The sequence below is a fragment of the Rutidosis leptorrhynchoides genome, unplaced genomic scaffold (assembly GCF_046630445.1).
Source record: "Rutidosis leptorrhynchoides isolate AG116_Rl617_1_P2 unplaced genomic scaffold, CSIRO_AGI_Rlap_v1 contig343, whole genome shotgun sequence".
Taxonomy (NCBI): domain Eukaryota; kingdom Viridiplantae; phylum Streptophyta; class Magnoliopsida; order Asterales; family Asteraceae; genus Rutidosis; species Rutidosis leptorrhynchoides.
In genome coordinates this window covers 5,853-31,114 of record NW_027266582.1, presented here as the reverse complement: position 1 = coordinate 31,114, position 25,262 = coordinate 5,853, and the positions used below count along the sequence as shown (strand labels likewise).

At 37.2% G+C, this 25,262-nt stretch overlaps 3 protein-coding genes across 4 annotated transcripts; all 3 read right to left on the bottom strand.

Annotated features, from left to right (window-relative positions):
* Positions 1-1,302: 1,302 nt before the first annotated feature.
* LOC139883048 (mitogen-activated protein kinase 16-like) lies at positions 1,303-4,068 on the bottom strand. Of its 2 annotated transcripts, none has more exons than XM_071867277.1 (10): positions 4,045-4,068; positions 3,408-3,813; positions 3,172-3,299; positions 3,025-3,084; positions 2,775-2,924; positions 2,490-2,645; positions 2,179-2,390; positions 1,979-2,080; positions 1,676-1,836; positions 1,303-1,538 (listed from the first exon to the last, which is right to left on the bottom strand). In XM_071867277.1, the coding sequence occupies exons 1-10, from the start codon at positions 4,066-4,068 to the stop codon at positions 1,303-1,305; spliced, it is 1,635 nt and encodes a 544-aa protein (XP_071723378.1). The 2 variants fall into 2 exon arrangements, with proteins under 2 accessions (XP_071723378.1, XP_071723379.1); XM_071867278.1 differs by having other exon boundaries at positions 1,303-1,535.
* Positions 4,069-7,007: 2,939 nt separating this feature from the next.
* Positions 7,008-11,338, bottom strand: LOC139883037 (NAD kinase 2, chloroplastic-like). Its single transcript, XM_071867267.1, has 8 exons — positions 11,156-11,338; positions 8,961-10,892; positions 8,293-8,414; positions 8,056-8,197; positions 7,737-7,961; positions 7,499-7,573; positions 7,304-7,405; positions 7,008-7,211 (listed from the first exon to the last, which is right to left on the bottom strand). Exons 1-8 carry the CDS (start codon positions 11,336-11,338, stop codon positions 7,008-7,010), a joined length of 2,985 nt encoding a protein of 994 aa, XP_071723368.1.
* Positions 11,339-12,238: 900 nt separating this feature from the next.
* LOC139883036 (uncharacterized) lies at positions 12,239-18,883 on the bottom strand. The gene is made up of 17 exons (XM_071867266.1): positions 18,725-18,883; positions 18,566-18,608; positions 18,302-18,423; positions 17,719-17,826; positions 17,389-17,533; positions 17,239-17,310; positions 16,594-16,677; positions 16,005-16,494; positions 15,650-15,792; positions 15,237-15,547; positions 14,365-14,532; positions 13,634-13,924; positions 13,065-13,487; positions 12,930-12,974; positions 12,766-12,851; positions 12,462-12,552; positions 12,239-12,328 (listed from the first exon to the last, which is right to left on the bottom strand). The coding sequence occupies exons 1-17, from the start codon at positions 18,881-18,883 to the stop codon at positions 12,239-12,241; spliced, it is 2,871 nt and encodes a 956-aa protein (XP_071723367.1).
* Positions 18,884-25,262: the final 6,379 nt, after the last annotated feature.

Sequence of the window (25,262 nt, the reverse complement as noted above, 5' to 3'; positions counted from 1 at the left end):
AATGTGGATTCTTGATGTACTAACAATTGAAAGAAATATTATATAGGAGAAATTGAAAGTGAAAAATTCATTCCTTAGTGTAGAGTTGTAGTTAGTGATACAAAAACTTTGGCTAGTTTATTCAGGTGCTATTTGTGATCAATGACAATCTCTATATACTCCTTGTTCTTCTTCCAATTAACTGAGAATTTTCAATTTTCCTTTTTGCTACTCGATTCTCTGACGTGGTCATAACGTCGTGCTTACGTGGCAATACAATTAACCCATCATCGCACATCTGGCACAATGTGGAAGGTTGGCGGAGCCATAACTGCCATGTAAGCACGACGTTATGGCAACTTAACTGATCGGACTTAAACGTTTAACGTAGCTCCTAGCATAGTTCAAGTGGCTGTGTGATTTGTCAATTCATGGATTCAAGCGTTGGTGGAGTCATAGATAGGGGTCTGGATTATCTGCATTCGAAACCTTAATTTTGGACCACACAAATCAGTGAATCACATACAAATTCAGTAGTTTTTTTTCCTGATAATCGGCATAGCCGTAGTAATTCATTCAATATCAACGTTCAAACGGACAAGTTCAATTACCTAAGAGGGCAATGCAGACAACGTAAAACAAATGGAATTACTTAGAGATGAGAGTATCTAACTTATTTACCTGACCTCGGATAGTGGTGCTAAATCTTAAAATTGCCACGCCCCACGAGACATGGTAAGCGGCATTTTCTGGCAAATTCATCAAATATGTTAGGTAAAAACTACGCGTACCTGAAAAAATTACAGCGGTACTTTGTTTATGAGTTCAAATAATGCCATCTCTAATAATTGGTTTTGAAGTCCCGGCATTGTTTATTGAGTATGAGGCTGTGAAACATGTCCTGAAAAAGAGGGCACATGTCACCTTAATCGAATAAGAACGTGTCATGTTAGAATGCCAGGTAGATAGTTGGTAGTAGCTAGCTGGTACCGTCAGAATCAAGGCATTGTGCTCATTTAATTATCTTATCCATCAAGTATGAAATTATGAAGAATCGAAAGTTACAGGCATAATCAAGAATTACTGAAGTTAGAACACTGATAAATCAAGTGAAACAGTTTTTACTGTATGTAATTAATAACATCAAACAGAAGGAACTGCGTGGTGGATCGATTCTGGGATGTTGATCAGTTTACTTGTCGTCCAAGTTGTTTGAGCACGTTTGTTTGTACCAGAGAGAAACAGTCAAACAAGCCTTCCCCATATTGTAATTGTTTGAGCAGTGGCTGGCCGGCCGGCAAAGACAAGAAGTCAACTTGCTTCCTAATACCATTGACTTGCACTTCCTCCTTGAGCGGCTGCGACTTTCCTTGCGACGTACTGAGGAGGCTTAGGCTGCAATCCAATGGAGGAGGTTTCATCATCCATGCAGGATGACGACGACTGCGGCGGGTTCCTTCTTGCCGGATTCCTAACTATCCTTCGCTGTTTGACGGCATCGGCTGCCCCACAACGCATGACTGAACTGACCACTTTCCCTGGTCTTGCAGGCCCTGCTGCTGCGTGCAAGAAATTCAAAACAACACGGTAAGTTCTTGACAAGACCATAACTCGGAAAGGTTTCAAGGCTGCAACTCGCTAATTAGACAGAAACTGTGTATGAACAAGGTTACAACTCGGTGACTAGCCTTGTCACCAATTTCATTCATACCTTGTAGGGGAAGCCTTGACATAGGGATCCCGACACTTCTATCGACACGTGGCTTATCTTCTTTGATGCGACACTGGGACAGATCATTACTGACCTCAGCTGAAGTAGGCGGTAACGAGTTGTTATCAGAATACAACACGCAAGTCCTGTATGCAACAGTTTCCACCAATCAGATACATACACTTGATCAAGGAACTATTACAGAGTGATGATCACATAAATAAATAAATATAAGTACAAAAATGACAAAAAGATGCATTTTACAGAGAGATGATCAGTGCCAAATACCTGGGTAATGATGCATGTTGCCTTTCAGGTGGAGGAGCAGAAGAACCGTTTCCGTAATGCTCCTCTAGGAAAGCAAATTGCTTCTTAAAATGGTCAACAGCACTGCATAATAAATACAAAAGCATCAAAACATGTTAACCAAAAGAAAGAAACGATAAATAATAATAATAATAATAATGAAATGTTTTGATGATGAGTACCTTGGATACATGAAGCTTGTTGGCTCTGATCCATCTAGAAACTCTTTCAACATATTAGGGTGGTACTCAAGAATCTCCCGGTATATGAGCTCTCGCACATCTTCCTTTGTTATTCTCCGTCTCTCGAATTCAAATTCCATCTTGGTAACTGGTTGTGCAGAAGGCTCTCTCTCAACCTTGGCCAGACCCTTGAAATATGGATCTGCAAGGGCCTGCAAAGTTGGCAAAAATCATATGTTATGTTGAAACAGACAAACAATCTTGCAATAGGCAAACGAACTAAAGTATAGAGATAGTCAGATAGTATTTACCTCTTCAGCAGTAGGCCGATCCTTGGGCTCAAATGCCAGCATTCTCTCTAACAAACGAAGAGCAAGAGGATCCGCATTGGGGAATTTATGGGAAAATGGGATAGGCTTTTTCTTTCGCATGCTGCTTAGGTATCTTCGTGCTTTCTCATTTCGGACCTGACATTTAAAAAAAAAAAAAAACTTCCATCAGGTTAAAGGGAAACGATTCTAAATGTCACGTAAAACAACCATTCTCATATACGGTACTATGATGCTGAAAGATATTAAGCACTGTAACTAACATACTCTGGCAATAGCTTCAGCAGAGGGTGTTCCCAAGAGATCAGTCATCAAATCCAGCTGATGCACGACATTTTTCCCAGGGAAAAGAGGTTTTCCGGTTAGAAGCTCCGAAAAGATACAACCGATGCTCCATATATCTATTGCTGGGGTATACTGATGATGACAAACCACCAAAAAACAAAAACAGAAACGCATATGAGTTACGACATATTTTCATGAAATTGGCATATTAGAATTGCATGAGCTTTTGCACCTTTGAGAAAAATGATCCACATAGTTCGGGAGCCCTGTACCATCTTGTTGCGACATAGTCCTGGCCACTCGAAGAAAAAAACGTCAACTTCCAATGACATGTATGAATGAGCATAATTCTGTGAGATTATGGAGTCATAGAACTCACCGTCCAGAATATAGCAGTTGGTGTATCATGAAAAGCCACTCTTGCAAGTCCAAAGTCGCAAATCTTGAGTTTGCAGTCAGCATTAGCCAAGATGTTCTTCGGTTTCAGATCTCGGTGAAATACATTTGCTAGAAACCATAAAACAGGAATGGAATAAGCTAGAAACCATTTAACCATAGACACATCTTTCTGTTTCAGGTCAACAAAGGTAAAACAGCTAAGAATAAGCATCAAACCTGTATGAATGTACTTCATTCCCCGAAGAAGTTGGTAAAGGAAAAACTGGTAATGTTCGGGAGTCAAATCATCATTTGCTTTGATAACTTGATGTAAATCAGATTCCATAAGTTCAAAAACAACGTATATGTCTTTGAATTCACGTCTAGAAGGCGGTAACAAAATGTGCTTAATCTCGACAATATCCGGATGACGAAGTAACCTAAGTAGCTTGATCTCACGAAGGATGCGAGTGGCATCAGAGACATGTTCGAAGATATCATTGATTTTCTTGATAGCAACTTTTTCTCCAGTATGTGTATCATATGCTGAGCAAACCACACCGTAACTTCCTTTTCCGATTACTTCCTCCACTTTATATCTGCTCCCCTCGCCATATTCTGTGAAAAAATCTATATCTGTGGTCTGCATTATCACAATGAACACAAAATGTGACCATCCAATATAAAAGTGGCACACATAAAAGTGGCACGGCACGCACGAATTATAGAGACCACATATTTGAAACAAAGTTACAAACACCTCCTAGCAATTAGAAAAGACCTTTCAGATAACATTAAAACATCAAAAGCATAATCTACTCTAAACAAGAGAGCATTTACAAAACACGGACAATTAAAGAACTTATAGGAATACCTTTCTACGCTGATCGCCTTGCATTTTATGAACAGAACATCAATATTCTGGAAGGAACCGAGTAATAGTGAAGTCCAATTAATCCCAATTTCAAAGATTATGAAACCCCAGTAAAGCTGAGTCAAAATTTTCACTAAAAAAACAATTTGCCCAACTAAACCCAACAAGATCAAAGACAAGACCCTTTTGGAAGACCAACGAAGTAAAACAAGATCAATAACAAATTCAAGTTTATGAGCCAAAAGGTAAAATCTTTGGCACAAAGAGTGAGGTTTTTTTGAGCAACTGGCGCTAAAGTTAAGAACTTTTTTGGGAATAAACACGAAAACAGAGATCAAATTGTAAACAAGAATATGACGGAAGTAACTAAAATTTGCAGCTTTGAGCAGAAAGATTTAGCGGAAAGAACTAAACTTTTCCCTTGGAAAAATCAAATTGGAGGCGATGGTGGGTATCAGTATGAAAATCTTAGCAAAATATAAACTTTCTTGCAAATGAAATAATGGAAATTGGTTTTGGATCTCAAGGAATTATGGTGTAGTTCAAAGTTGAAGCTTTTCTTTTGCTATTTGAGAGAGAGAGAGGTTAGCTTGAAAGGGAGCAAATGGATTTTTCCTATCTATTATTATTCACTTATGATTTATAAAGGAAAGTAATATATGACAGATTGAATATGAATTGATACAAACTATTACTGATCAGAAGTGGCTATTCTATCCTTTTGGGCTGAATTTCATAATAATATTATTATTGAAGTTAAATTATTATTACGAGGATTTTCTAATATCCGACCCGTTAGTCAAATAGTTATCCGAATAGGCTTATATCCTAAAATATAGTGAAAATATCGATTTTTCATAGATATAATTATGGGAGAGATCATCCCTTCGAATAATCCAAATTGATAAAAAAAAAAGTTTAATATAAATTAGTTTGATATAATTTATTACTACAGAAGAGGGAAATTAACTTACGCTATCTCAATTTCACGATATTTTGAATTTTAATGTTATGTGTAATTAATTAGGTGTATTAAAGATATTTTTATAATGAAAAAATAGTTTAAATTTTTCTTAAATTAAACAAAACAATATACATAATTTAAAAAATATTTTATTTTAAAAAAATATACTCATTATATCTATTAATTTACACATACCATTAAAATCTAAAACATATTGAAAAGGATTACTAAATTATAAAACTCTCTTAAATATTAACTGCATCTGGTTAAGGTCATTAATGGTATTTCACAGTGCAAAATTGCTTGTGTTATATCAAATATGAAAAAATGAGTGTCCTATTAAAAAAGGAAAGTTTAGAATATAATGTTTCAGATTTTGGCTAATGTCTTCATTGCATAGCACTATATAACATGATTAACTTTCCCTTTACCCCAATATATTGGTCAAGATATAGATGTCATCTTCTCCTTTTCCCCTATTTAGAAAACCCTCAATTAATCACAAACAGTTACAAATTTATTAGACTAAGATATATGTAGCACCACTTATATGCATTAAGAAAAAAATTATATGCATTAAAATACACTCTTTCATAAAATAACAATAATTGATCCAATGAATTTCACAAAAAATAATTGATCCAATAGTTTTTTTTGTTTTTAAAGTAACTGATCCAATAGTTTTGTATTTAACCTTTTCATTAAAAAAAATTCAAATTTAGAAATGTTAGAATATTATAATTGAAAGAATTTAATCTATAAAATTTATGTTTTGAAGTTACTTAACAGGATTCTTGCTACTAATTTATGTATAAATATAAATTGCTTATTAATGACATTAATACTACTAAATAAATATCATTTTAATTTTTAAGATTTATTTAAAAAATAAATAAATTTAATTATTATTATTTAAATATATTAATTTTTTAATGAATTTAAAATAATAAAACGATATTTATTTAAAAATAAATGAAATATTTAATACGGATTATAATTGATGAAAAAATAGATCAAAGGAAGCAATTCGATAGTTCTATCGATTCTTTCATAATTTCAATGATAGATTCTTTCTATAGTGCCATGTGCGTTACATGGGCTTTAAAACTAAAGTGAACCAAATCCTAATATATACCGCAAACTCACTATTTTACGAAATCATCGAATTTATTTGGTAAAAATAAAAGATAATTTTTTTATTTATTTTTAATTTTATCTAATAAGTTTAGGGAATTGTGATAATCATGATTCGTACTTGACTAAATTCTTTTCTTTTGAAATTAAGAGTAATTATTTTCTCTTCTCTATTTAGATCATAAATTAAGTATTTTTTTCGTTTTTTTTTATTGTTAAAAGGGACTTTATCGTAAAGTTACTTAGATCTTTCACGGCTCATCTGATTGATTGGCTTCACGTCATCAAATTTTTTCCCTTCAACAAACATAAGCGTGTCGAAGTCTCGCCTCTGGTCAACACGTTTCGAAGATAAATATTACACCCTGCCTCCTTAAACTATTTGCGAAATCGCACTTAGGCACCTAAACTATCAAAACTAACATCTGGTAAAGAACTCTCCGTTACACATATAGGTCCATTACGGGATGTTGACGTGACACTAACGTCTCCGTTAACCCATCTTTGACTAGGCTAGATGTATTAATTGGGCTTCATATATGATATGGGCTTTCCATCCTGATTGGTATTGTGTGGCTCTAAATTATTGATATTAATATGCGTGAAAACATGAAAAACGACTCGTAAATTGCAAACAAAAGTTCCCATTCATCTGTATAAATAACGTCCACTTGGAAAAAAATTTGAAATTGAATACTCCGTATAATAGATACAAATGTCGTGAATAAGCTGTATGTATTGATTTCGTAAGTTACTTTTTTCTTTCTGTATTGATCTATTCAAGAATTAAGTATATATTTTCTCTCTGTACACTAATTTACGCAAACCTTTGGTTTAGGATCGAGAATGATGAACAAGGGGAAAATCAAAGGGCCTTCTGATCTAACCTTTCGTTCCAATTGAGGCAACGAATTAAGCTATGGAACCAGTCACATGTTTGGTCGGACTTGTTAACTGTTGGAAGAGGGTGCTCGCTCATGCTTATACGAACTGAATCTCCTCTTGAGAGTTGTTGCCTTCTCTTACCATCAAAAGAGACCCAAGCATTGCTACGAGCGTCGTCTGGAATCTGTATGTATCACAATAATATAAAATTCATCCATTTCTTCATTCACAAGTAAGAACAATAGAATAATAGTGGAGTATGTGATTTAGCTTCACCTTTAATTCAAGCCTAGCAGAATCTGGAAGAATGACTGGTCTAAATGAGAGCGAGTGTGGACAGATTGGTGTAAACAGCATGCACGGAACATTGGGATGAACCTGCATTTCCAGAATAATTAAAAGTATTATTATGTCTGTATGTATTTTTATTTGAGACAAGTAGAAATTATTTTGCTTTTGAGATGAACCTACCATGGAACCTCCAGCCGCTGTAGAGTAAGCAGTACTTCCTGTAGGTGTGGCTACTATGACTCCATCCCCTTGCACCTTAAAAGTTAAAAAAAAAAAAAAAAAAAAAACTTTTTTACTGTGGATGTAAGAATTTTGGCATTTATAATATTCTCACTAGTACTGATTAATATGAGATCTTATGTGAGTTCCTTTGTTGCTATTATTGGAAGTGTATGGTTAGCCAAGTCTCCCAGCTCACCTTGGTTATAAGCTGGTCATGTTCGTAACACTCGATCTTGGAAAGGTAAGGATTAGATCCTCGATCTACAACAACCTCGTTCAGGACGTCAAATATTTTCCCCGGCACTGCTCTTCCATTTCGGAAAATTTCACAACGAAGTCGCATCCTTAGAGTTATATAAACGCCATCCAGTGTGTTATTGCCATGTACAACCTGTCTCAAGTCCTGCCTAAAGTCTTCAAACTACATTGCAACAAAATTAAAAGCAATCAAACAATGACATTTAATGAACAACCAAAGATCAGCTTTAAATAAGAAGTTGAAGGTGAAATCTTACACTATGAGAGGTCAGAAATCCAAGGGATCCAAGATTAAATGATACAACAGGAGGAACGGCACCTCTGAATAAATTTGATGCATGGAGAATAACTCCATCTCCACCTAAGCAAGCAACAAAATCGACCCTCTCGTGAAGGTCACTGCCATAACAGCCAAAAGATTAGTGAACTCTTCAAGACACACGAATAATGAGTACACATAATCTGCTTCTGAATCGGATCACAATTTTTTATACCTGGTATCTTGGGTGTAAAAGGTCTGTACAAATCCGAAACCTGGAATTCTTGCAAAAATGTCATGTACATCAGGTTCAACAAGAACATTCATTTTCTCTTGGTGATACAAGAAAGACGCAAACTGCAAGGACAGAAAATGTGATCTTACATCTAGATTGAATAGAGAAAAGAATGCAATTAAGGCATGCAAGTGCAAACATCCGTGCAAGATGAAAATCTTAGATTAGGGCAAAAAGGGGAACAAATTAAAGTAAACAAAAGTCCACACATAGTTCTATCTTTTAGAGAGTATGATAACAAAAACAGAGAATAGTTGTTTGTGTGTGACTGGAATCAATGCATATGCAAACAAGATATTATGGTGGCGAAAAATTGTCATTCTACCATAACACAAAATCCATTTAGAGCTGATCATATGCATACTCAGAATGACTGCACTAAAGGGAAGGATGAATCCAAATATGAACCATCTCTAAAGACGTAATTCCACCAAGTTTGGCAACGTCTTTTTTGCTTTTGTTCAGAGAACGAGTACACCATATATATGCAACAACACCAGCAAAGAGAGAGGGAGAATGGAGGGAGAAAATATATATATATATATATATATATGAACCTAACAGTAGCCATTAATGTAAGCATGGATAGTTTAGCAAATTATCAGTACCTCTTTTGCTTCTTCCAACAGTTCTTGCCCTAACTTCTTCAGCAAAAGTACAGTTTTTGGAGTGGATTTCCACATAAGCATTTGTTGCTGCGTACTAGGATGAGTGAAGGCCAGAGAAGATTCCGTTACCCTTTCTCGAGTACAAGAGAACCCATCTGTTCGCACTAAGAACATCTCTGCTTTCTTTCTTGACTGCACCCTTACAACACCAGTGGCAGAAGCACACATATTACCTTCAATCGACTCCAAGTCTTCATCAACAGAAACTGTGGACGCAGATCCATATCCGTGTACATCATTATTTACGGATGTAGAAGATGCATAGTTAAGAGATTTGTTTTTGTCAACAGTAGAAACATTAGTTTGAGACGTGGACTGCATTTTCGCTTCATTATTTTTTCCACTCAGATTTTGATGTTCAGTAACACCATTGTTTCTACTCAAATACTCGTCATGGGAAACAGATCCATTCTGATATTTTGCAGTTGGATCTCCACGACTAACTGAACCATTGGAGCTTTCTTCCTCCTTATCTCCTGAAATAGGAAGAGAATTGGCCATCCTACTTTTCCTCGCCTCATTGTATGTCTGCTTCGAAACTGGTAATGTTTTCAACCCTTTCCGATAATTGAAATACCTGGGAGGTGAGACCTTTCGGCTCCCAAAAAACCTAGACATTTCTTTTCTGGAGAAAACATCACAAGTAGGAACCTGAGCCTTCAGAGGGTCAATCGCCCTATGGAATTTCTCCATTGATTCCACCATATTATCAATCATTTCTGCTGACGAAATAGAATCAGCAGCTCCATCACCTTCCTTTGCTCCCTCCTTATTGTCAGGAGAAACATCTTTGTGAAGAGCTCCATTTGAACTATGGTTTTCATATGAAGTCTTTTGCGATAACTCACTTTTCTTTACTGAAAAGGGCCTCTCTTCTGTAGTGGAAGGCTCCAGCACTGCTCCCTTTCCGTTTGTATTTTGTAATAGTATATCATTTTGTGGTTGACTGGTGAGAAACTGTGATGCATTGCGACTCATGAACTGCTTCCATCTAGAGACCATTGCACAGGTTCTCCGAACACCCTCCTTACTATGAAGGTAAATGGGTGTTTTGCTGGAATCTGACACCAAAGAAGCAAACTTTTCAACTTGCTCCATTGAAGGGGCAGTCTTAACCTTGACAGGAATTTTTACAATTTCAATTTTCCCAGACGAAATGGCATCATTTATTGCAGCATTGTAAAAGTTATCTTTCACAACTTCTGCCCTAAGATCCACAATAGTTTTAAATCCTCTCTCCAACAACCACATAAGACCTTCTTCTGTTACATGACCCCCTTTCCAAAATGCTACCTCAGAATCTTCAATCTCTTCCTTTGACGTCGACAAATAAACAGGGCCATAGTTTGCAAAAAGCGTATGACAGGGATAATCATCTGCCCGTGGAAAACCAGAATCATAGCACACATTCTTCAGCCTCTGCAATTTTCTCCAAACAGTCAAGCTCCGATAGTCATCAGGAGTCAAGTAGTTTTCAAGAGCAACGTGCAAGCTCTCGCAACATCTTTTCATCTCACCCCTGAAAACAGCAAGAGGTGGAAGCTCTTCCTCCCCCATGCTCACATCTGCCACACGAAATGAGCTAACGATGGAGGATCTTCCAGAAAGAACATCATCTCTTCCTTTATTCAATAGAGATATTATACAGCCAAGAACAGAAACAATCTTATCTTCCAACAATGGTTTGTCATCAGGTGAGAAATCATAAGGAATACTACATTCTCCTGTCAAAGGGTTACACAAGGTATCCATCAACGCAGCATGAAGCCGTTCAGCTGCTCTAAAAATTCGACAATATGCCTCGACTTCTGCAATATCACCAGGAACAGGACCGACCCAAGGCAACTGTGATGGATCATTATATTGGGTAATCTGCTAAGCAAGAAAACATGTCAGTACACAGATATTGACTGATAAAAGAAACAAAAGAATGATCAATCCATTTTCTACTGATCTTCTAACTCCACAACAGCCAAAATAAATCAGCAAACAAACAAGCAGCCCATTCGTGCGTCATACAATACGTAAACAAACAATCTCATCGTCTTCATCATACGCACATAACATACAAAAACTGAAGAGTCTCTCTGAGTCATTTCATCGAACACTGAGAGTTGACTAAATAATAGTAATACCTGAGAGTCCAATCCAAAACTGAGAGAGAAAGACTTGGAAGTCTCGGCACTAGCAACAAGCTTAAGCCGCCTCTTAAACTTATTTGGGTAGCCGAATCGAAACCCGATCAGCTTAGTTCCATTACTGAGCTGTGACGGAGGTGGGAGTGGATGGATTCCGGCGACGGGGGAGGAGCAGCTCATGACGAGGAAGGACACGTGGCAGACGACACCATAATAAGGAATGTTCTATTTTGTGTTTGTATGCGTGTGGGACGAAATATTATTAATAGATGAAATGAATTAATGAATGTGTTTTGTGGATATTGTTGGATTGACATGTGGTTGGTGTCTTAAGCAAACTGGTGGCTCTCAAGAGTTTAGATTTCTTTTCTTCCATTTTCATGAGATGATGATGATTTTGACACAAGTAATGTACTTGATTTTGTAGTTACGGATACATGTATCTGTAGATAATAACTTAGATCGATTGAAGTTCGGTAAAAGCCTATTGCGGACGATGTAAATCAATAATACCTAACTAGTTGATTTGTCTTCCTAAAGGTTGCGTTTAAGCGAACTATCTAAGATTGCAATTGGCTCGAGCTTTCCTGAGGGGACGACACACGTATCATCGACTACCAGCTAGTCATTAAGCAGGCAAATACGCATATAAAACAACGGATGATCAACTATCTTGAGGCCGTCCACGGCAGGATGATGGGCATCTTCAAGGAATATTAAATGCATCATGTTCCGAGAGAAGAGAACGCTCGCGCAGATATTCTTTCCAAGTCAACATCCGGAGAGCTGGACAAACAAATGACAAAATTCAACTCAGCCCCATTTTAAATTAATTATTAGTAATAATATTTCTCCCTGTATCATAAAAGTAAAAATAAATTTAGCGAAATCAACAACAGTTACTTATGCTCTTCGATCCTCATTCGTAATTCATGCTCTAACTTGAAACTAAATCAAGAAATCAACAACAAAAATGATTTTCATTAATTTATTTACGAAATCACGGTCACGAATAGTATCTAAAGCTCACAAACTGAGATAATAGAATAACATTACATTACCGACATTAGTTATAGAATTCTAAAACGTTCCTATACTAGGTCCGCCACTCTTTATAACTCTATCAATAAGCATTTGCCTGCCCGACAAATCTTCTTCGTAGCCGACAATCTGCATTCATGTAATGAAAAAGTGCATCAGAAGACAATTAGCCAAGGCATCACAAAAAAAAAAAAAAGCATCACACCATATCAATGGCCTCAATAACAGAAACGAACGGAAAAAAAAGCTAGTTAAAGACAACCTGAGAATCGGTTTGTGTTTCGGTGAATCCATAATCTGTGCCCATTTTTGCATCTGCAGAAGAGCTGCTATTGTCGTCTTTTCTTGGATTCCTGAAAAAAAAAACCGTAAGAAAAATTGTTTCAAGCTAAAGCTTTGTACAATTAGGATTTCAGCCCTTATTAGTCTAATCAGCATGCTCGTCATCGTCTTGAATCGGAAAATGAAAAGTCTATCAAAAATTATTTTGCTAACAGCTAAAAAACAGTTACCTCTTTCCAGGAAATTCACGTGGCTGGCAATAAAAAATGATATTAAAGGATTACCTGTTAAACCAATGTTTGGATAAACCAATATCAGGATGGGAATCTCTGTCGTCTGGACTGATGACTGAATAATTGGATGAAAAAAGCTGTTCTATCAATCAAGGATTAACAGAGATGCAAAACAAACTAATGCAAGAAATGCAGAGATCAAATTACAAGGATACATTTTTCTCGCATCCATTCCTCCCTGGTGAGCTCTGTTCGTGAATCTTTACAAGAAGGATAGATGATGGAATAAGTCAACAAAGGAAAATAATGTCCATAACTAAGTAATGCGTAAATCAGTCGCCATAACGTACCTTGCTTGTTTGCTCCAACAAGTCCTCGATTTCAGCCACATCCGGAACGTAGGGAACTTCCTCCTTATCTTTTAATTTGTCATCTCCAGTGGATTGCAGAATTATGGGAGGATCACTCAAACACCCTCCTCCAAAAGAAGAGAAAGACTTCTGATCAACATCTGGTGAAAGCCTTGCCCTTTTGCCCAAAAAACTTGAATCCTTTGCTCGTTCTGTTAAATTCTCAATTCTATTGCGGCTGATGTTATCACTAGAACTTGCATTCAGTTGCTCTTCACGTGTTCCTATAAGCTGTGATGCATTGTCCTCGGAAATCATTCGAGCAGCTTGTATTGGAAACTGGCTGACAGTGCATGATCCGGCGTCTAGGTCTCGAGCAGTAATTTCTTTTGGGCGAAATGAGTCCACAGAAACCACTTTATTCTGCCAGTATTGTAAATTGGATCGGTTATATCAAGTTCGATTTTAGTTGTTAAACGAGCCACTAATGCAAGCAAATACTTGGCATTAAAGATTAAGGACTGCACACATGCTAAAAAAAGGAGAAGTGGATCGAGTAAGTAACATACCTGTCTAACGCACTCATAAATCCACGCAGAGGTAACAGGCTGAATTACCCAATTACAAGCTGCATCATACTTTGGTCCATTTCTAAATTTGCATAATAAATGGGTAACCTTTTTAGTTAGTTTTTCAACAAACTTGGCTCCAAGTACAAAGCACAAATTTCTTAATAGCTTTCTGTCCTTCTCCTCGTATTGTGAAACACAAAATCGTAAACCCTGAAACCCAGGCAAAGGAATCTGACAAGGAAGTGGGGAGTAGAGAATGTGTCTACCAATGTCTAGCAAGCAATCATCCTTCAAGAGCACAGTCAAATTGGCAGTCGTCAGTACATTATTGTTAGTAAACATCCACATAAAATCGTGATAAGAAATCTACCTTAGTAAGTAGGCTATGAAAGACCACAAAGAGACGCAAAAAAAGCACATATAAGTTGATTCTAGGTGAAATTAAGAGAAAGACAAGTATCTGACACTAAAAAGAAAGTGATTAAGAAGATGTTTTTACATTTAATGGATCCGGTTTGATGATTTTTGGAAAATGGCTTATAAAAGTACCATAGAAATTTTTTTGGTCTAGCCTAAGCATGATAGATAAGGGAAATAACCACCGACTCATTCTTCAAAGAGTGGCCCGAATCATTTAGCAAAAGTGTTAACAGATATTAATAAACCAAGACCATCAAATGATAGCAAAAAGAAGAATAAAACAAATATTGAAAAGCATAGAATAATACCTCTAAGCAAGACCTGACCCAGTGACTGGATACATAAGTAGTGCGATGAACATCTGAACTCCTGCCTCTCGCACCATGGCATTCAATAGTAAAATGTACACTTTGTTGTACATATTCATGCACCATCTTTCCTCCCCCTTGATTAACCCATTGGATAATTTCAGCTCTCTGGCAAGGATATACAAAAATAACAATCACACACTCTGACATAAGAAAAACCTATTACAGGAAAAACAGAAGAAAATCAATAATTTTAAACAGAAATGTTTAATAGAGAGGCCTAATCATGCTCCAAAACAGATAGAATGCTTTAAAAGGTACGTGTACTCTTTTCATAAAATGTTAGCAGTTTATGAATAGGTAAGGGTACTCTTGTCATAAAATGCAAACATTTCTCTTTTCATAACATGTTAACATACTATGAAAACGTAAATGTACTTCTTAAAGTACTCGGCTATTTTGGAGTAACTGTTCATCTCTGCATTTTGTGAAAAGGTACAGCTTTCAAAACCTGTCTATTTTGAAGCATGATTTGTCTCTACCGAAGCAAGCTCATTAACCCATAAACTCCTAAAGACCATAGAAGCTTTTGATATGCAAGTTAAGATGACCTATCCAGTGTCAATGACGATATGACTACCGAGACTTAACATACATACTAAGCCATTAGTTCAAGGGATGTTTACAGATTTAAGTAGCATCAACTCTGAAACAAGATCCAATGCCTAAATATTTCCAAATTATGGGGTAATACTCTTTGGGAATGACCTTAGGTGCCTTCATCTGACAAAACTATTACGCTTTCTTCAAAACATGCAGTTATAAGAGAAATTACATCACTTTCAGGATTTGTGTTAATTTTGACGACTTACCCTACCTTCGGGAAAGGAACGTGAGAAGCGAAATGTTCGACCCTCAAAAACAGTTGATGACTTTCCACTTTGTAGATTTTGAGTGATGGAATACAGTTGCATCTTTTCTTGACCCTTATCACGAACAAGAGAGCAGGTACCAAATATTCGACTTTCTTCCCTATCTTTCTCCAGTGATGATACAGTTCCAGCTTCAGCCTTCTTGCTACCCATTGGTTGATCCAGTGGCAAACTTTGGTGTGTGGTAGAACTTTTCCATTCATTCACGCTGACCTTGCTAATATTAGCTCCTTTGGTGGATTGTAACGAATCTGTGCAATAAGATATATAAATTGGAAACACTATAAACATCGTAAAGATATATTACAAGTTAATAAAAATAACTACATCCATTGAAAACATAATTATCAAACCTCTAGGCAGGAGTAAATCAAGTGCAATGTGCTTCCGGAGGACAGGCATCTCTTTTTTTTTACGATCGCAATCTTCAAGCCAGTTGGTCCGAACCACATGAATGATGCCTACGGCAATGAGACTCCTTACCTCCTTCTTTTCACTGTCAAATAACACATGAATTTAAGAGATCCAGTTGAAGTGAAACATTGATGGATATTCTTCAATGAGAATTTGGTTAATACATAGTAAATAAAAATGTCACTGGTTGAATAATCCTCCTCCAACTTCAGACTCCTTATTTATTTTTATTTATTTTTGTTAGGACAGGAAAATGTATTGGCAAGTTCTACTCCATACACCAGAAAGACTTACATCTCAGATGGAGTTCCAACAATTATGTGTGTCAATTTATCTCGGGGCAACATATACCGAGAGCCCCCACCTCTACGCACCATATTAACTAGTCTACGCAACTCACGAGCTTCAAAACCAACTATAAATATCCTGCACTCTGACAAATAAAGATCATTGCCTTCGGAATCAGAGTCATTGGCAATACAATCATCAACCATTTCATTTGTTTTTGTTTCATCAGTATGTTGCACGGTTGGCATTTCACTATCACACTCTTTAGTTGGGACAGAAACTTCTGGAAACTTAGATGACGTGTTCTGAGAGAGAAAATTTTCTGATTCTGGATCTGCAGGCCCAGAAACGATCGACTCTGCAGCAACAGAGGAAGGTGCAGATTGAGAAATCCCCATGCCCTTGTCTTGACTATGCTGACTCATCAAGGAACTTGCAAGTTTAGCTGAAGATGCAGAACCAGCCTGAACAAGATAAGAGCCCTCGTTCATACATGCTATCGATTAAAAAGGGAGATAAATTCAAGGTCAGACATGGTACTAAAAAGTCAGAGACTTTAGGGCTACTAGAGCATATCAATGGTATAGGGCATTACCTCGTCTCATAATAGATTGGTCAAACCATTTTCGAGTCACTATATGAATGTGACCCCATCTTCGGGCAACTTTATATTTGTCACTATCAGGAGCGTACGAGATGGTTAAGAATACAAACTAGTTATTACAGTTCAGACTTTGATCAGAGAAACTGGAGAAAATATTCTATGATGAATGAAGCAACAGCTGCATCAAAGCTGAACATGTGCAAATGAAACAAGCTGTTTTGCAGCACATCACTTAACTTGAGAAAAAAATAATAGCGATGTCACAGTTCATTCCACAATAAGCAATTTTCATATTCAAGCAGTATCACTAGTTTAATCCAAATGTGACAAACAATTGAAAGTTGGAGTGGTAACAATTTAATAATTTTAAAAATAAGGATTTTAGGACATGGGAGAACACTAGATTCTCTCACAATTTCAGGGAGTGGAAAATATGCCCACAGACAGGAAGAAGTTGACATAAATGCATACATACTTCCATGTTGATCAGATGAATATACTATGATAACCCAAGGGCGACGAGTAACAATTATGTTATGTGGAGTGTGTGGTAAAATAATGCCAGGACATGTGTGCAGCTAAAGACCATTTTCACAAAGAACAATGTAAAGGATATGTGAGTAATCAAATGTGAGCACTTCTTGGTAAGTTCAGCCGAATAATTTCCACCATTTTGTATAATGGTCTTTTCCATCTCCTTCCGCTCCTCTGGAGAATGAAAGCAACTAAGGATCATACAAACAATAGATTAATTAAATGGCACCAAGAGAGGACCAATATTCTAACCTGCCCGAATTCTGGTGACACATATTGTCAATCCCGAGAATGGAAGAACTCTGTATGGTTCCTGAGGAACCACACGATGTTCGATCCAGCATTGCTGCAACCAATTAATAGTGACAATTGGTTTCTTCAAAACATTCAGTGCCCACTGCACGCAGAGGAGAATAATAAGAATCAGTGATTGCATTTAACTGAATGCGTGGACCCATTTCTAAATTCCAACAAAATATGCTCTTCAGAAAACTTTAGTAGATTAATCATCAATCTCAATACCATACTCTAAAAGTGAGATTTGGAGCTACCTGCTTAAAAGAAATAGAATGGGATGTTTACCTTGTACTTTGCAGCCAAAATGTTTTTTACAATGACAAAGCTAACATCAGAAGATGCCTTTGTTTGCAGCACTCCCCCCATAGCTGTCATCATCTGCACTATATTTTTCTGTAAAAAGAAAAAATACATAATGAATAAAAGATCCAACAGAACAATAGCGATCCTCCACACCAATAAAGTTAAAATTCTAACAGCTACCGACAGCAGTTGCCACTCGGGCTTCTTAAAGTTATAGGAATGACTCCGTTGCAACAAACAAGAAGTCAAATTGAATGATAATTAGTTTGGTCAAAGCTTAGCCTGAAACACACTGCTCAACATGCATAACACCTAACAGAGCCCGAATGTAAATAAATCTCTCATACATATCATACACTACATATATTCCTGAGTTCGCTCACTGATCTTTATTCTTCTCGTCACCATGAATCGTTGACTAGGACTTTAGTGACAGCAATAAGAGCCACAGAATTTTGGTTTTCTACGTTTCAAACGTAGGAAGTAAACTTCTATTCAACTATCAAATTAGAAGACCACGCTTTACAAGGAAAAACTAACACGTGGAGTTTAAAAAAAGAAATACCTTCTCTTCAGCCTCAAAACCAGAAGCAAGTACTTTGACACCTTCCATTGCCAAGCAACAAGTGAAACCTTGCTTAGGCAGAGGTCTATTTTCTTTTGCGCAAGACAGCACACATTGTGGACCTAAACAATAATAAAAATGAAAAAAAAAAAAAAAATACTAATTACAGTATTCAAAAGCAAATAAATAAGTAGACAATAAGAATAAGCTAATCAAACTCATAAAAACAGAAATGCGTTTCAACAAAACAATTGGCAACAATACCGAGCAAATAACATCCCTTAGCTCGAAGATCCTCGAATTTCTCCTGCAAAGACAAAGTTAAATCGAAAATCAGTTATGAAGTGAAATCAAATTAGATGGAGTGAGCTTGTGAGTGAGTGAGTGAGTGGTGAGAGTTACGTGGTGTAGAGAATCGATAACGTGGAAATCGTTTTGGCCATTTTTGGACGGGTCACAACAGAGGAAGACATTTGCACCGTTGTGGCTGAGAGCGTCGCGAAGTGCGTCGAAGACTTCCGGTGGAACCAGGTTTCGCGACATGTAAACGTTCGCTCCATCGAAAGTCTTTGTCCTTTTCATCGTCGATCAGTACTTTCACATTCACCGATTGGTTCAATTCAATTCAACACATCAGAGAAGTGACAAATCTCAAATTGGTTGGGAGAGATTAGAAATCTATCGAGCGGGAAGTTGGGTAACTCGGAAAATCTGACGCGGGAAGGAGCAGTGAAAAGACTTTATTCTCATCTGCTGCAGCTGAGGTGCATCATATTTGCGTGCTCTTGTGCTTATAGGCCTGCTCACGGCCGGTTCCAGTTGGTGAAAAATTTGAACCGTATACGAACCATCACATACGGTTCAAATCCGGTTCAATATCGATTTAGGACCTGTTCAGATACAAACTTATTTTTTTAATTTAAGTTATTATTTCAACATTTTAAATACATTTAAATAAAATTTAAGAGGATATTTATAATGAATTAAAATTATTTGATATAATTAATGAAAAAAATTATTAGTATTTTTTATATGAACTGATTTTGAATAGATTGAAAATTCGGTTCATGAACCGATTCGGTCTAAGTTTGAACTGTCGGTTCGGGTTCCATTATTAAGAAACCCGCCATGACCCTTGGTGTCACGGTTCCGGATCGGTTCGTTGAACCGATCAAAATTGACCGGTTCGATTCAGAATTCAATCCCTATAGTTATTTTCCGTTGTTCTTTTCTAGTTATTCCCGTTAACTATTCATCCATTCAGTCACCAACTTGAAAACATAAATATTTTCTATGCATGAAATGAAAGTACTCGGTGATACCTCCTTGGGAGGACCCATGATCTTTTCTCATATTTGTCCTATAAGTTCTGGCTGCTCAAGTGTTCTCAGTTCTTAGTGTTTCATCTGTGGTTCAGCTAGCAGAACTGTGGCCAAAAGGTTTCATGGACCACCATGGGATTAAGCATGCAATTCATATGGCAAAACAGAGGAGAAAGGCACTCTACAACAGACCTAAGGATGTAAGCTCTCATTTTGCCCTAAATCCCTTGTGCTATTAGTGCCCTGACAATTTTAGGAAATTTAGTTTCGCTTGGAATTTCTAGTTTCTTTCGGAAGAAATATTTTCTGATGCCTTGTGGGAATGGGAAAGTGGATGTCCACATTGACTGAAATTATCAGACTGATCAGGTTCTTTCCCAAAAGTACCTTCGGACAGAATCTTTTAGGAACCGCGAGACTAGAATCTACTTTGATTGTCGTCGTTTTGGAAGAAAAAATAAGTATAAAGTGTTTGCGTTCCTGTGAAGTTGCAATCTGCGATTATTTATTTTTCAATTCCTTATATTCCAGGACCAAGAGAAAATAAAGAGGAAAAAGATGAAAGCTGAAACTGTTAAAGTTGAACCTGGTTTGGCTGCACAGCCCCAATTTATTCAAGAGAAGATGGCCAATGATTCGAGTAGTCATGGTTTAACTACGGCTAATAAGCCCGTTTCCAACCCAAAGTCTGTTTCCAACCCAAAGTCTATTACACGTCCTTCAATAAGTTGTCCTGACATGGACAAGCCAATTAAACAAGAGAAGTTGAAGGGCAGTTCATTTTCAACCAGTCCCAGGAATGAGGTAATAAAGACGACGCTAGATGGTGATGCAGTGATAAAGGAAAAACTGAAGAAGAAAACAGAGCAGGGTTTGGATGAAACTTGTTGAAATTGTGGGAATTGTCGTTTCGGAATTGATGAAAGAAGAAGAACGTTGGAAAGTGTTTTTTGAATTTGGGAACGACCGTTACAAGCTTAAGGAAGAAGAAGAATCGAAACGCTGCCGTTTTGCCTTCTCCCCTTTCTTCCGCTGCCTCAACACGACGCCGTTTGATTCAAGAAAGAAGACGACGTCGTTTCTCGTTCCGCTGCTCAGCAAACGGACTCGACACGGCCCAGGCCCAACTCGTCCGTTTCTTCACCAGCTCGGCCCATCACATCTCTTCACATCAGTTTTGCTTGTTTCACAAGCAACAAACAACCCCCACTACTTCCTGCACAAGCATGGGTTTGATTAAACCATATCTAGTCATTCTAAGCCTTACTTAGCACATGGGAGAAATATGGTTGTTGATTAGATTGTGTACATTTAAATTAATTGTTTTATCATTAGAGTTAGAGATGTAGTATAAATACATTAGTTTAGCATTGTAACAAAATTTTTCAAGGAGAATACAATTCTAAGTTGCATCAAACACTCTCAAAATTCAATATGGTATCTAGAGCCAATTGAACTCTTAGCTTGATTCAACTTGAATTCATCTAATACTCACTTCAAAATCAACCTTCAACTTCATCATGGCCGAAATCAACTCATCCTCCAATGTCACTGGTTTAAACCAGAATCACTCACCATCTTCTGCATTCTACCTTCATCCCAGTGAGAATCCAACTCAAGCCCTTGTATCACCACTTCTCAATAACAGCAACTACCACACCTGGTCTAGAGCCATGACAATGGCTCTTAGATCCAAGGTTAAATTTGGTTTTGTCAATGGAAAAATCAACAAACCTGAAGAAGACAGTCAGGATTTTGATGACTGGGATAGGTGCAACATCACTGTATCATGCTGGATAATGAATTCAGTCATTCCTTCCATCAAGCCTAGCATTTCCAGATTCCACACAGCAAGAGAAATGTGGAAAGACCTGCAAGCAAGGTTCTCCAAAATAGATTTCTCAAGAATATCAGATGTACAAGAGGAGATTTATCTTCTAAAATAGGAAGATCTCAACATTTCAGACTATTACACCAAGATGAGGACACTATGGGATGAATTTGATGATTTGAGGCCTATCCCTCAATGTGAATGTGCCATTCAATGTGAATGCAAAACCCTCAAAATCATTGCTGAATACTATGAGAATGACAAGATAATTAGATTCCTAAAAGGTCTAAATCCTGTCTATGCTCAAACAAGGTCAACCATCATGATGTTGGACCCCATTCCATCCCTACAGAAAGTCTATGCCACAGTGGCTCAGTTTGAAAGACAGAATGTCTCACCTCAGGAAGCTGATGAACCAACTCTTGCAGCCTTCTCTGCTGGAAAACAGCCAAAACAGGTTCAAACTCATCCCTCCTACAAGAAAACAGCTGAAGGAAAACCTATATGTTCCCACTGTGGAAAACCAGGACATATAGCTGCCAAGTGCTACAGATTGGTGGGATTCCCTCCCAATTTCAAATTTACCAGGAATGCAGCCAGCAATCTAGCAACCACAGCTGAAGGAGAACTTCAGCAAAACACTTCAACCATCTCTATCTCCCAAGAGGAGTATGATTGTCTGAAAAGACAAGCTCAGTCAAACATTCAAACTCAGGCCTCTATAAGCAACATGGCCAGCACTTCTAACAATGGTAAGTTTTCATAGAAAAACCCTCAAATTTCAAAATTCTCATGGCTGTTGGACACAGGTGCAACAGACCATATTTGTTGTTCTAAAGACTGTTTCAAAAATCTATATCCTGTCTCCAATCACAAAATCCAACTACCAAACAAACATTTCATTACAGCAACACACATAGGAACCATAGAATTAACACAAAATATCACCCTCTCTAATGTCCTGTATACACCTGAATTTGCTATCAATTTGATTTCAGCAAACAAACTGACCAAGGACTCTAACTGTGTGTTAATGGTATACTATGATAAGTGTTTTATGCAGGACCTGAGTTCAATGAAGATGATTGGATCAGCTAAGCAAAGGCATGGACTATATTTTGTGAACTTGACAGATGCTTTTGTCTATCCTAGGAAAGCTGTTAATGAAAATCTGTCTTTTGTCAATGTAATAGAGGAACAGTCTAGGAACAATTTTGATATCTGGCATTATAGACTTGGTCATCCGTCTAGTGCCAGATTATCATCATTTCAATCAATCAATAACAATGTCAAGTTTAATCATGAACATGTCTGTGATATTTGCCACTTTGCCAAACAGAAAAGATTATCATTTCCTATCAGTAATTCAATTGCTAAATCTGTTTTTGATCTAGTTCACATGGATATATGGGGTCCTGTAATTCCTTCTTTGCAAGGTTTCAAGTATTTTCTGACCATTGTAGATGACTTTAGCAGGCATATATGGATTTTTTTGATGAAAGACAAATCAGAAACAAGAAAATACATTGATCACTTCTATCAGCTAATTCTAACTCAGTTCAACAAGAAAATAAAGGTCATTAGGAGTGATAATGGACAGGAATTTAACAATTCAATGTTTTATGCTTCACATGGTATTTTACATGAAACTTCCTGTGTGGAGTGTCCTGAACAAAATAGTAGGGTGGAGAGAAAGCATCAACACATCCTAAATGTTGGAAGAGCACTACTGTTTCAAAGTAAGCTGCCTCTAAAATTTTGGAGTTATGCAATATCACATGCTATACATTTAATCAACAGAACACCTACAACTATTCTGAAAAACAAAACACCATATGAAATGCTGCATAACAGGATTCCTGATATATCACACCTAAGAGTTTTTGGATCATTGTGTTTCATTTCTGCTTTGCACAGGAACAAAACTAAGTTCACTCATAGATCATCTAAGTGCATAATGTTAGGCTGTCAAGATGGGACTAAGGGATACAAGGTTCTGCATTTAGACACTCACAGCATTCAACTAGGATATCATGTCATGTTCTATGAACACATATTTCCTTATGATGGACCTAAAGTGGATTTAGATGATTTGTGCCTGATTCTGCCTACTAGGAGTAAAAACTCACCTGTTTTTGATGAACACTGTGATGAACTGCAAATTGATATGCCTAATCATGATGCTGAAAATGACTGTGAATTTAGAACCTGTGTTGAATACTGATGAACAACCTGCAAGTCCAATAGAACCTGTCATTAGAAAGTCTAGTAGAAACAGATTTACACCAAAGCATCTGCAAGACTATCACTGTAATCTAGTCCAAGTTTTGGCAAAGCAGGATCATGAATCATTTCTCAAGAACTCAGGCTCAATTCAAATCCCAGGTACACCACATTCTGTCACTAATCACTTTGCTTTTCCAAAATTTTCTCATAAACATCTTTCATTCACATTAAACATATGCTGCCAAAGAGAACCATTCAATTTCAAACAAGCCATTGAACAGAAAGAGTGGCAAACTGCCATAGAAACTGAGTTGAAAGCTTTGACTGACAATCAAACATGGTTGATAACTGACCTGCCTAAGGGAAAGAAAGTCATTGGCTGCAAATGGATTTTCAAAATAAAGCACAGACCAGATGGAACAATAGAGAGACACAAAGCCAGACTTGTTGCAAAAGGGTATACACAGAAAGAAGGCATTGATTATTCTGAAACTTTTTCACCTGTAGCTAAGTTCACAACAATCAGACTTCTACTCACCATTGCAGCAGCCAGAAACTGGCATCTCACTCAACTAGACATCAATAATGCTTTCCTACATGGAGATCTAGATGAGGAGGTTTATATGAAACCACCTCAAGGTTCCAACATCCCCACAGACAAAGTATGCAGGCTCACAAAGTCACTCTATGGTCTCAAACAGGCTAGTAGACAGTGGAATTTTAAACTGACTACAACACTCATCAACATTGGTTTCAAACAATCACCCTCAGATCATTCACTCTTCACAAAGATGAAAGATGACTCATTCACAGCAATATTAGTTTATGTAGATGATCTAATCATTGCTGGAAATCAATTTGAAGAAATCAAGAGAACAAAAGACTTCCTTCACAATCAATTCAGCATTAAAGACTTAGGAAATTTGAAATACTTCCTAGGTTTTGAAATTGCAAGATCAAAAACGGGGATACACATGTGTCAGAGGAAATACACTCTGGAAATACTGGCTGACACAGGGTTCATTGGGTGTAAACCATCTTCTACACCTATGCCCTATGGACTTACCTTTCCTGAAGACTCACCAAAATTGCCAGAAGCATCAACTTATAGAACATTAATTGGGAGACTCCTATATCTCACACACACAAGACCTGATATATCACACAGCACACAACATTTATCCCAATTTCTAACCGAACCTACAGAGGCACATTTGCAAGCAGGAAACAGAATTCTGAAATACCTGAAAAATGCACCAGGGCAAGGTTTGTTCTTTCCCTCCGAGAACAACTTGCAACTACAATCTTATGCTGATGCTGACTGGGCGACGTGTCCATTGACAAGAAAATCAGTCACCGGTTTTTGTGTGTTCCTCGGAAATACTCTCATATCCTGGAAGTCGAAAAAGCAATCCACCGTTTCCAGATCTTCAGCGGAAGCAGAATACCGAGCGTTAGCAATGGTTTCCTACGAACTCACTTGGTTAAGGTATCTTCTCCATGACTTCAATATACCTCACCCTCAGGCTGCCCTATTACACTGTGACAATCAATCTGCAATTCACATTGCTCGTAACGCCGT